The sequence below is a fragment of the Oreochromis niloticus genome, linkage group LG18, assembly GCF_001858045.2.
Source record: "Oreochromis niloticus isolate F11D_XX linkage group LG18, O_niloticus_UMD_NMBU, whole genome shotgun sequence".
Lineage (NCBI taxonomy): Eukaryota > Metazoa > Chordata > Actinopteri > Cichliformes > Cichlidae > Oreochromis > Oreochromis niloticus.
The window spans coordinates 17,397,355-17,408,901 of NC_031982.2; the positions used below are offsets into that span (position 1 = coordinate 17,397,355).

Here is an 11,547-nt window from a genome sequence, read left to right on the forward strand (position 1 = left end):
TTAATTTTGATGAAACTTCCACGTCAATCTCTCCCACTCTGCTTCTCAGTTTAAACATACTTGAGACATATCACACTCATTGAGTGGTCAGCACCTATAATTAAACTGTGTCAAATGATTTTGCTTATCAACTTTCTTTCACACCCTTGACCTCGGGGCTAAGTCATCACTGTGAGCAATTCCAGAGTCATGAGTTCATGACACCAAAAGAGTTGCTATATTAAGAAGTTCTAAACATCTAAACTGCTTTAAAAGAAAAAGATCAGGGTTATGGCTTCAAAAATATTTAGGAATCTGAAACAAAGACATTTTTTAATGCAGATTATTACAAGATCAGTCATCAACAAAAGGGTTTTACCTTAGTAGAGAACATTTCCTTTTTAAAATATGGGTAGAAGAGCTGCTATCTCTGCTTGGATCGCATTCTTCAGATATTTGGGTTAAGCATTTTTTTTGTGGAGGGGGGTCATTATTTTTAGTTAGGTGATTTATGTTCAAAATCACCTAATTAGTCCCTTTGGGATTTTGAGCAAAAACCCTTCATGTTCACATGTTGTTCACATCTTCCCATAATTGTGACAGTATTATTTTAATCTGTACGGATATTGTTGTATTTCTAACAAGATTTCACTGTTTGATCAGGGTGACAGACATTTTTTCCAGGAATTAATTTCACCATTTGTTCTTCTCTCTGCCATCATATTTTATACTCATCATCACAATGTGACAGATGGCCCTTTCCAGAGCCTGCGATTGCATATTTCAAGCCTCAAGTGTCCTTTGTACGTCATCATATTGATAAATTGCATAAGAGACTGGTGACTTGTTTATAACTTCAACGCTTACTTACATTATTTATAAATTAATCCAAAGGGTTACGAGAACTCTGGGGAATTTCAGTTGAGGTTTCAATACATTTTTCATTGAATATTATTTATTCACAGAGGTTTTTGAATAACAAAGCAAAGTTTGTTATCTATACCATCTGACAATTTAAAACTAATTATTGATAATTGTTAAATTACACTAACTGGGGCATTACATAAACTTCCTGTAACCGGAAACTTTATGTCTAAAGAAGTCATTTACTGTTTACAAAATAGAGTTTGTTACCATGATTACAGTTAAACTTTTTAACAATAGGGTAGAACAATGTTGCCATAATAACACCAGTGCACCAACTGGATCTGCCAATGACTGAAAGTAATTATTAGCCAACGAGTTGAGGAGTTGGAACATTGAACATATTGTATTACGCAAGCTATCTGTGCCCCACCCTGTGAAACATTCACCACAGTGCACACAAAGCCCGAGAACAATAAGCAACCAGACTGCGACCTTTCTGTACAGTACAACCAGAAAAAAGGATAAGGTAGGTTTTTTAAAAACTAAATAAAATTTAAATAAGCAGTGAAGACTATAAGCACAAACAGTAGTGCTTATAGTTGTAGAGTTACATGTAGGCTTATTGCATGTGGGCTGACTATGGTGTTTTATAATCTTCATCTTGCACTTATAGTTCCTTTAAATGTAGAAAAAGAAAAAAAACAACTGCTACAGTAGCAAAAATTAAACAACACTCTTTAATGTTAAGGTCAAATTACAACTTAACCACATAATATACATGTAAGGTATACACAGTTCTTTGACTGGGTTTTTCCTGGGAGGCCAGTTACATTTAGTTTCAGGCAGTGTCAGTAACACCTTACCCCTCCGGTTCACACCCTTGTGCAGATTTTAACAGGACTACTGTTGGGAATGTTGCAATAACCTGACTGACAGCGAGCTCAAACCGCACCCATCTGACAGTCAGGGATTTGAAGTAAAACATGGTTACACACAATTTCTGTGGCATTAGGAAATTGTGCGAAATTAAATCAACACTGTTTAAAATAGACCATTATGAATGTATAGTTTTACATTAAATATTGTGAAATATTAGAAAATGTTGTTATTTTGTTTCATTATTTGTTTTACTTCAAATATATCGGCAAAGCCTGAAATTCAATAAAGATAAAAAACAGCAACATGACTGAAATAGAAATGCTTTTTTTTCTTTTCTTTTTTTTTTTTTTTAAACAGCAGGTAACGATTAATAAACAGTTTTTTTTAAAAAAAAAACAAACAAAGTTCCTACTAACTGATAGAAAGACAAACATGCTATTACTCAGTAGCCGCATTTCAAACCAAATTAACAGGAACTTCTCGTCCCGAGAGCTTTTTTTGTCTGTACTCCCAGCAATGTCTTCAGACCCACAAAGCTCAAGCAGAATTGTGCAATTAAATATGAAAAAGCAACGCCAGTTTTGTTGTTGCCCATCTCCCTCCACTGCTCTCTGATGTAAGTGTAAGTTAATGATTACCAACAATTTATGTGGTATACCTTGAAGGCAGTGTGATTTTTATGAAAAGTTGCTTTCCAACCAGAAACACTGCAATCCCTGCACCAAAGGCTCCTGAAGTGTTACAAAGTGCTACCCTCCAAAAATATAAAGATATGAAATCATTTTTCCAAGAACTTAATTTAGACCTTGGTTCCTGAGGTACAAACCTCCAAAAGACTGCAGTCCCTGGGTTCCTGTGGTGGAAACGCGGCTATTGACATACAACATAAAGTATGCACAACCAACAGCATCTACATCATTTTCAGTGCAAATGACTACATTAAAAAAATTAAAAAATTAAAAAAAGATAACAAAAACAAAGAAATAAAGCAACTAAGAGCAATAGCATATACACACCAGCACCACCTGCTTGTTCCTTTTTTACATTCTTACCCCAATAACACGCCAAGCATTCACACCCAATCTGCATCTCTTACAGCTTAAAGTAAACAATATTATCTGGAGTGTCACTTTTCATGTCTTTCTGCAGACCTCTGCAAGAGTTTTGAACTTTGGTCCAAGTGTGTTCAGAAAGTCAAGGTTATCGTTGTCATTATTATTACTGCAGCATCCGATAGAGCCAGCTACAGAGCCACGTCCCTCGAATGCGTAGGCGTGGATGATATCGTCTGCGTATCGCCCATCCTCCTCTGTTCCCATTTGGTTCAATTTCTGGAAGACACAGGCAGTTTGTTATTACTCCTTGCACTAAGCCTGGACGATAGGAGCAAGCATACAACACTTTCAAAGCTGCTCAGGATACGACTGACGGTCAGATATTACACATCGAGCAAACAGACCACCAACAGTTTAGAGAAATAATACCTTTCACCAAGAGCTGAGAAATATTGAGGTTTACACAGGATTCTATCACAGCTTAGAGAAGAACATAGTATTACAAATGGGAGTTAACTTATCTGTAACGGGTAACACATTATTAAACCGCAGAAAAAGAAACTTCTGCTGCTCTTTTTGACTTTTTATGCAAACGTCTGCCACAAGACACATTTTTGTTGGATGTATCTAAAAACAAATAAATGATATGTTTGTAATCATAAAAAAAAAAACAATACCTGATGTAGATAGCGGCCATTTGTTTCCCAAGTATACAGAAGAGCTGGGTCCATGTTGTGTTGTCTGTAGTCAAAGTCTACACCACTACCAACAAGCTGACCATAGGATTGACGATCTATGGTCATGTCATACTGGCCGGTATAGTAATCCTGCATATTAGCTGCAGAAATATCAGTCCTTCCATGCATCCCATTCTCGTGAACACCAAGGGTTCCAATAGTGCTTCCACTCTTGTTCCCAATCCACGAAGGATTCATCATTACACCCTTAACAGAACCCTTTACTGCTTGGTCAATCTCAAAGGGGGGACCATTGATGAGACTTGCATCCTGTCAATCAAAGCAAACGTGGCAATTAAATAAATGAAGCAGAAGGGGAAAAGAAAAGAAGCAAATGTGGTTTCCTTGTGAGTAACAGTAAGCCAAGGCAATGCTTCCGCATTACTGTCCTTACCACTTCGTCCCCTGGGGCCTCCGTGTTGGATTTGAGTAGGATTCCTCCAGTGTCTGCTGAGTCGTCAAGTTGCAACTTCTCCCTCTTTGTTAGACAGAAAAATGCAAGGAGCAGGACTGCAACAACAAAGCAAGCGTGTTCAAAATGACAGCTCACAGAGTACTTTTATGTGCAGTAAGCATCACAAGAACGAGCATAGCAGCATTATACACTACACTATTGTATGCAACATTGCTTATTGCATATCGGAAACTGAACAAACTACGAAAGAACCTCCAGCTAACCCTTACTACTTATAATTACAGTGGAAGACTCACAGAGCAGTAGGAGGAGAGCCACAGGCAACAGCAGAGTCAGTATTCCCAGCGGTCCGAGCGACACAGACCTGTCCTTGCCAAGGCAGACGCCATCCTTGCACTTGCAGACTCTCAGATTTACTGTATGTGTTTTGCCACTGCCCTGAAGATCCGTAACAGTCAGGTCAACGGTGTGCATCCCCAAATAAAGCGGTTGGAGCTGCTTCAATGTAGCTGCTGTGTCTAAGAAGGAAACATGTGATAATTATAAAGAGACCCGAGCTTAACCAAAAAAAGCAACGAAAAAAGACTGAAGAATATTGTTTCAAGCTACATCATGTGACTTTAGCATATACTTAATACTAAGATTTGTAATAAAATATGCATACTTCATAAAACAGAGTATTACTGTGTGAATGAATGTATGTAATTTATGATTTTACCGTCCATGCAGTAAAATCCATAACCACATTTTTAGCCCCAAACCTGTACTAATCTACTCGTTTTAAAAAGCGCACAAACAAAACAAAGATGCGTCGACAAGTTCACGCAGTTCCAAGTCTTTTTCTCAACTACATTTTTTCTTTATTACATATTTACTTTTGAAAACAGAGTATTCGCAGAGTTGTGAAACAAAACAGCTCCACAACACCCTCACATATTTGTTTCTTTTCTCTCCACTGGAATGATACCATGTTATTTTTTGGATCATGCTGTACATAAGGTACTACAAACATTTGTGAAAAATTATTTTCCCTCACATTTGATTAACAAGATACACTTTGCGCTTCATCGTGTACAAAGACAGCCACTTACCATTAAGACTTTTCACAGACCATGTGCCATCATTTTTATTTGGTAAACTGAAGGTGAATGGAGACGAAAAGGGATCCTGATCTTTGTCTTCAGCCACCACCACCACAGAGCCGAGCTCTCCATCCTTCTGACACAACGTGAGCTCACTGGGAATTGTAGGAATGTTGTCGTTTTCATCCTCCACCCAAATGACAACTGTTCCTGTTGCTGACTTGGAGCCTGAAACACAACAGCATTACTGGTTCTCACGTAGTCGTGCGGACATATTAGCACACAGGAACAGTGGAACACACCATTTTCATTAGAATAACGGGGCGTCACCTAAGTGCAAGTTTTAAGTTCTGCCAAGCACTGGGATATGTGTCCATTTCCACAAATCACTCAAAGGAACATGAGTCATTGTAAATGACTAGCCACTTGATTTTTTTTTTTTCCCCAACAGGTTTTATCTTGTCAACAGGTGTTCTCAAGAAAAATAAAGCCGTTCAGACAAACACAGCTCAAGGTGGAGCTTGTACTTTTAACAACTTTCGGATTGTGTGACACACCGCAAGAAGAAATGAAGGAACGGCAATAAGGTTTAGTCACACAAGGCACTACCTCAAATGATCTGGCAAATATCCATCAGGTAATATAGAATTGAGTACAGAAAGGACCACTTGTGTTTTGTTGAAGATTATGTTTTCTTCATCAGTACTGAAGTGCCTACAAAATACTTACTAGCATCAACAGCCCTCACTGTGATGTTGTAAAACCCATCGCGAACAAGCGGTGACTCTCTGTCAATTGTGTTTGCCACCCTCAGCTCTCCCGTGTCTCTGTCGACATTGATCCAGGAGCCCGGGTCTGTCACCTTGTAATACCTAAGAGACAAAAAAGTACATGTGCATTACTCGTATATTCACTTTTGTAGTCCAAGTCACAAGAACATTAAGCGTTATTGGGGCAAATTGAAGTCCTTACTTGATGCCTTTGCTGCTCTTGGTCTCAGGATCCGTAGCTGTATAAGTTCCTATCACTGTGCCATTTGGTGTGTTCTCTTTGACATTGAAGCGGATCGAAGGAGCAGAGAATTCTGGGCCTTCATCGACATCGGTCACATTGACCGTCACAGGGATGGAGTTCCAACTGGCGCTGCTGCCACTCAGTGGTGCTTGATTTTGTGCTGTGATCTCAAGCTGTACACTGCTGGTCTTCTCATAATCTAATGGCTGAAAAAAAGAAAGACAGTTAAAAGTTTATGACTATAAATCAGTTTTATAAAGGCGGACTTTCCGTTAATGGAAATGTAAAATGCTACTACCAACATTACTAAATGATAATAATGAATTTAATAAGAAGTCAGTCTCACCTTTGAGACATACAGAAGCCCTTCATTTGTTCGGGGGTCGGTAACAATCCTGAAATTTCCATTTTCATTTCCTTGACTAATGACAAACTTTGATATCCAGTTTGGTGTGTTTATCAAATCTTTATCTTGAACTGGAATTCGAAGTAGAAGTTTTTCACATTCATTCTCTTGCACAGCGACATCATACTAAAAGAAAAAAACATGTTTTTTTTGGGGGGGGGGGTTACTAAACAACCAATGTTCATGGAAATTAGTTATTTAGCCAGATTACATACTGACAGTTTTTTCAAACACTTACAGATGTTTGCATGAAGGTTGGTGGGTTGTCATTGATGTCACTCAGAAGAATTGTTGCTGTTGATGTAGCAAACAGACCATTTGGTGCACCATCCATATCCTGGATTTTTACATCCACCAAATATATGTCTTGTGACTTAAAAAGAGACAGAAATGTTGCAAAATACCATAAGGAAAACATGTTGGAAAGCACTTGCGTCATCTTCTTCAAAGCTATTTTCATTTAAATAAATTTCACAGGTATCACTGATGCAGAAGCAGTGCTCACCTCTCTGTCTAGGGTGTTGGTTCTTGTTGTGATGACACCTGTTTGTGTATGAATGGCAAACATGGCTGTTCCAGTTAGGAGTGTATACCTAATCTTCACATGGTCAGTGCCAATTTGGTCTTTGTCGGTTGTATTCACCTTTCCCACCACAGTCCCTGTTTGTAAACCATGATCATTTAGAGCAACTGCACAAAGGCCAAATACCACAAATTTGTCTGTTACTGTATTTTGCTTTTCTCACCTGCACTACAGTGCTCAGGAACAGTAAACTGTAGCGGACCTACAAACTCCGGTGGATTGTCATTTACATCATCTACAACCACTTTCAATGGCAGATTCTCATCTGTCTCCCGATTTGTGATCTTGTCCCAAACACGCACTACAAACTATGAAGGAAAAAGACAAACGTGTAAGCAAAGTTAAAGGCAAAAACATTATAAGACATATATAAATTGTGTCACTTCCAGGTCTGAGTGAACATAATAAAAAGAAATGCGTAATAGAGAATCAAAACTAACAAGTTGACAATCTGTAATTATTTTAATTAATGATAACTCATTCTTTTTGAAGGACTGCTGAACAGTAATGCAGCTGATTAAAAACCTTAAATCATTTTCATGTTCACACTCACACTATATTCTGGGAACGCCTCACGGTCCACTGATTTGAGCAAGAACAGATCCCCTGTTTCTCTGTCCAGTCTGAGCACTCCAGTTGGATACTTATCGACTCCTTGTCCTTCGATAGTGTAGTACACATCATATTTGGCTGAGGTAATTGACACCAGCTACAAGAAAAACCAAATAAATCACACATATTACAGAAAACAAAAACAACAAAAATTATGTTATTCATTTATCATAAAGCAGCCTACTGGAAGCTCTTTCAGCTCATAGCGTTATTAAATAGATCAAATCTGTAGGCAGTTTCCAATCTGACATGCTGGTAATGTAACTTTAAAAAGAACATCAACGAAAATAATCACTTTCTCAGCTGGATTTAATTAACAGGTGTGACTCCTGAAATAATCGGATAATTTGAGGGAGGAAGTGAGAAAAGAGAACAATGTGTACTGACAATAAACATGTGTATAGCACAGAGCTTATAAATGATAGAAATTATACATTTAATTACCCTTTCCAGTAGTTTTGGATAGGGTCCTACGTAATTCTCCACTATGTTGATGTTCGGAGGTGCCCAGCGTCTTTTAGAGCGACTCAGGAAGCCTTGGCCTCGTTGCTGTGACATTCAAACAAGTCAGGATATGTTAGAAAAAACGCACCGTGCTTTCTGAGCTGTATAAACGGTTCACAATATGCAGTTGCCTTACATGTTTTATCGGCATTGTACTGCGGACAAGGTGAACTTCCATCTTACTTTCCGGTCCACTATTGTCCTGAGCGCACACAGAAAATGTCCGTCCTCTTTCGGCCACTGAGACAGACGTTAAAGCTACCACTGCTCCATTACTGTTTATTGTAAAACTCGGGTCCTTCACAGTTAACTGCGTTGATTTGACATCACAGCCGACGGCTTCAACTGAAAACCGAGAAAGGGAAAGTTAAAACGAGCCATAAAACAGTCTGTGTCCAACGCTTTTTCACACAGAAGGAATGAAAAAAAAAAAGTAAGCAGAGCGGCACCTTTTGCTACTTGGTATTCAGGTGGAATTGTTTCAGGTACAATTACGTAGAGAGACCTCGGGAGAGAGCACGACTCCACGCAGGGCAGGATCTGAAGGTGAAAGTGAGTTTCAAACTGGCTTGTCGCGTTTAAATGTTGTTAATGCTTTGGGGCATTCAAATGTTTGCTATAGCAAACAGCACTGACAGAAGTGACAGACAGCAAACACGTATTTGTGATGTTGGAGTGCTATAAAACCAAACTAGAAGCACTTACCAGCATTAGGCAGATTGTGGGAATTAAAACTCTCCCCATCTTTGGAAGAAGAAAAAATAAAAGGCTGACTTTGTCCTGGGTCCAAGTGGAGAGAGTCCGCTCAGTGTTTCAGAGAGTAATAGAAAACAAATGCGTCTGGTCTATTCGAGAGTTTCGTCTCTTGTCTGTTGCTTCACTTCTCTATCAATGCGAAAATGCAGGCGTTTCTCAGACGGCTCTATCTGTCGCTGTTGGGTGAGTCACCAGACACACCTTTGATGACACACCCAAGTGAAATTTCAAACAAGCGAAGTACCTTTGGGCTGTGCTCGCTGGCGTCTACTGAGAAAGCCAACTCCCTCAAAGTTGCTGATATTCGCGTTTTTTTCCGCCAGCAGGGGGAAACATTACTCTTTTACTGGAAGACATTAAAATCGCTCTTTTATTTCCCCTTAAAGAGTTTTAGCAGGAGCATAAGAGCTAAAATACATGTAATTAAAGCTTTAAGCATCATTTGTATAAATCCATGCATATAAAGTAAAAACAATAGTCGTATAACACTAGCGCATGCTGCAGGTACACTTATTTGAAGAAATACTGGTCTGTCTGCTTTTTTTTTCTTTTGTCAAGACTTGTCCCAGGTCTACACAGAAAATTTACCCCTACGTCCTCCTCTCTCCTTTAGCTCTACTCTGTAGGAGGAGCACACTTGAGCTCCTCTCTGAACACCACAGGAATTTGAGCCGAATGAACCCTGGTGTGGGAGAGGCTGTGGTTCTCACAGCAAAACGCTCACAATCTTTATAAACTGCTGATAAAAGTGAAGACACAAAAACGATGGACCTACGTTGTTTAAAGTATGTCCTCCTTTTGGATATATGTTAATAGTTAGATTGTTATTAAAGGAGCTTTTTGAAAGCAGGATATATGGGCCTGCAACAGGAAAGGTGAGAAAAATGACAGGAAGACTGCCGGTGGGCGTCATGGGCGTGGACATAGTGAAGACTTTAAGGCTTTAACGCTTTACCAGCAAATGCAAAACAGACACAGTAAAACCCCATGCGATGTTATTCCCAAGATAAAAAAGTAAAAGCTAACTGTTGTCATACTCAGGCTTCTGTGTGTTCACAGAATTAAAAGTCTAAACAAGCCTATGTGTAACAAACTTATCATATTTCCAGTTATTCAGCTGGTTTAATCATTACTGAAGAAACATCCCCCACAGTATCCCGGTAAGATTACTCATAACCAGTGTTGGTCAAGTTACTTGAAAAAAGTAATCAGTTACTAATTACTGATTACTTCCCCCAAAAAGTAATCCCGTTACTTTACTGATTACTTATTTTCAAAAGTAATCAATTACTTAGTTACTTAGTTACTTAGTTACTTTTTAAAAACACGATTTACGACCTGAACAGGTAATAAAGCGATAGATCTTTCAGCCCAATTCTACGTTTTCTGCATAATTCATCATACAAAATGTAATCAAATGGAAAAGTCTCTTTTTAAAACTTGTTTTATTAGTTTTAATCTTTTAACTTTATGCATCAAGCAAAAATTAAATTATATGCAACATTCTCTGACTGGAAGAAATTTGTTTAACATTTAAACCTATTTTCTGCACATTCCAGCACATAAAATAAAAAATTTTTTATGTTTACACTCACTCTTTCAAATAGATGCAAGTAAAACACAGCAGAAAATAAATAAAATCAAAGACTAGCGGTCCTGTTGCTCTATTTTCACCTGTAAAGCAGGACTGGGGTAGGCGGAGGAGGTTTACCCTGGTGCAGGTGTGCTGCAGCGGTCAGTGGAAGAATCCGCGAGTTTCTCTGTGAATTTCACATTACGTCGTAGTACACTCGGTGCTTGCTTGGAAGTTTAGGGGTTTTTTCGCTGTAAAAAGAAGTTTTCTTCCCACGCACAACGGACACTAATGTTTTTGTCACTTTTTATGGAATCAAACTCAAAATAAGGTCAGTACTTCCACGCTTTAAACGCTGCATGCTACACTCTGTCCCGCACTCGATATATTATGATCTGCAGACAGCTGTTGTCACGAACGTCGCACTCGCTTACGTCACTGTCATGAGACGTTCTCGCAAAAAATCACGGTTTTAGTAACGCAGTAACGCAGCGTTCCTACGTGAAAGTAACGGTAATCTAATTACCGTTTTTGCAATAGTAATCCCTTACATTACTCGTTACTTGAAAAAAGTAATCAGATTACAGTAACGCGTTACAAGTAACGCGTTACTGCCCATCTCTGCTCATAACAGATGTTTTTAGATTGTACTTTTGCTTTTGTGGAGGATTTTGTGGAGGATTTTCTTTTTTTAGCTTCAAATGAAATTCATAAGATGTCTTGGTGTCATTGCCATATGACCTCATGCATTTTACTCCCAAACTGCAGTTTTCTGTTAGTTTGAACTCATCTGTTACGAAATGGTGTGTTTTGCCAAGACTCCACGTAAATGCTGGAGAGCTAAGACAGGATGTTGTGAGATGCAGTGTTTTAAAGGAAGTGAAAATCTTACAAAGGGAGTATAAAGGTATCTGAGCTGCCACTTCACTGGGTGTGGACAACACATGTTCATTTCCCACACATGCAAGGTTTCCTACCACTGCTTTTAAAGCACACACTAGTATACATTAAGCAGGTTTTGTGTTAATACTGATAATTCGATGCTAGTTATGAGGATCCTTCAATGAAATTGAATATTTTTATTT

At 38.6% G+C, this 11,547-nt stretch overlaps 1 protein-coding gene across 1 annotated transcript; it reads right to left on the bottom strand.

The window, feature by feature from the left end:
* Positions 1-1,564: 1,564 nt before the first annotated feature.
* Positions 1,565-9,656, bottom strand: dsc2l (desmocollin 2 like). Its single transcript, XM_005476358.4, has 16 exons — positions 8,839-9,656; positions 8,583-8,673; positions 8,270-8,478; positions 8,074-8,178; positions 7,571-7,726; positions 7,181-7,325; positions 6,940-7,094; positions 6,673-6,807; positions 6,375-6,560; positions 5,987-6,234; positions 5,744-5,886; positions 5,024-5,242; positions 4,229-4,450; positions 3,912-4,027; positions 3,458-3,787; positions 1,565-3,056 (listed from the first exon to the last, which is right to left on the bottom strand). The coding sequence occupies exons 1-16, from the start codon at positions 8,875-8,877 to the stop codon at positions 2,859-2,861; spliced, it is 2,697 nt and encodes an 898-aa protein (XP_005476415.1). The 5' UTR covers positions 8,878-9,656; the 3' UTR covers positions 1,565-2,858.
* Positions 9,657-11,547: the final 1,891 nt, after the last annotated feature.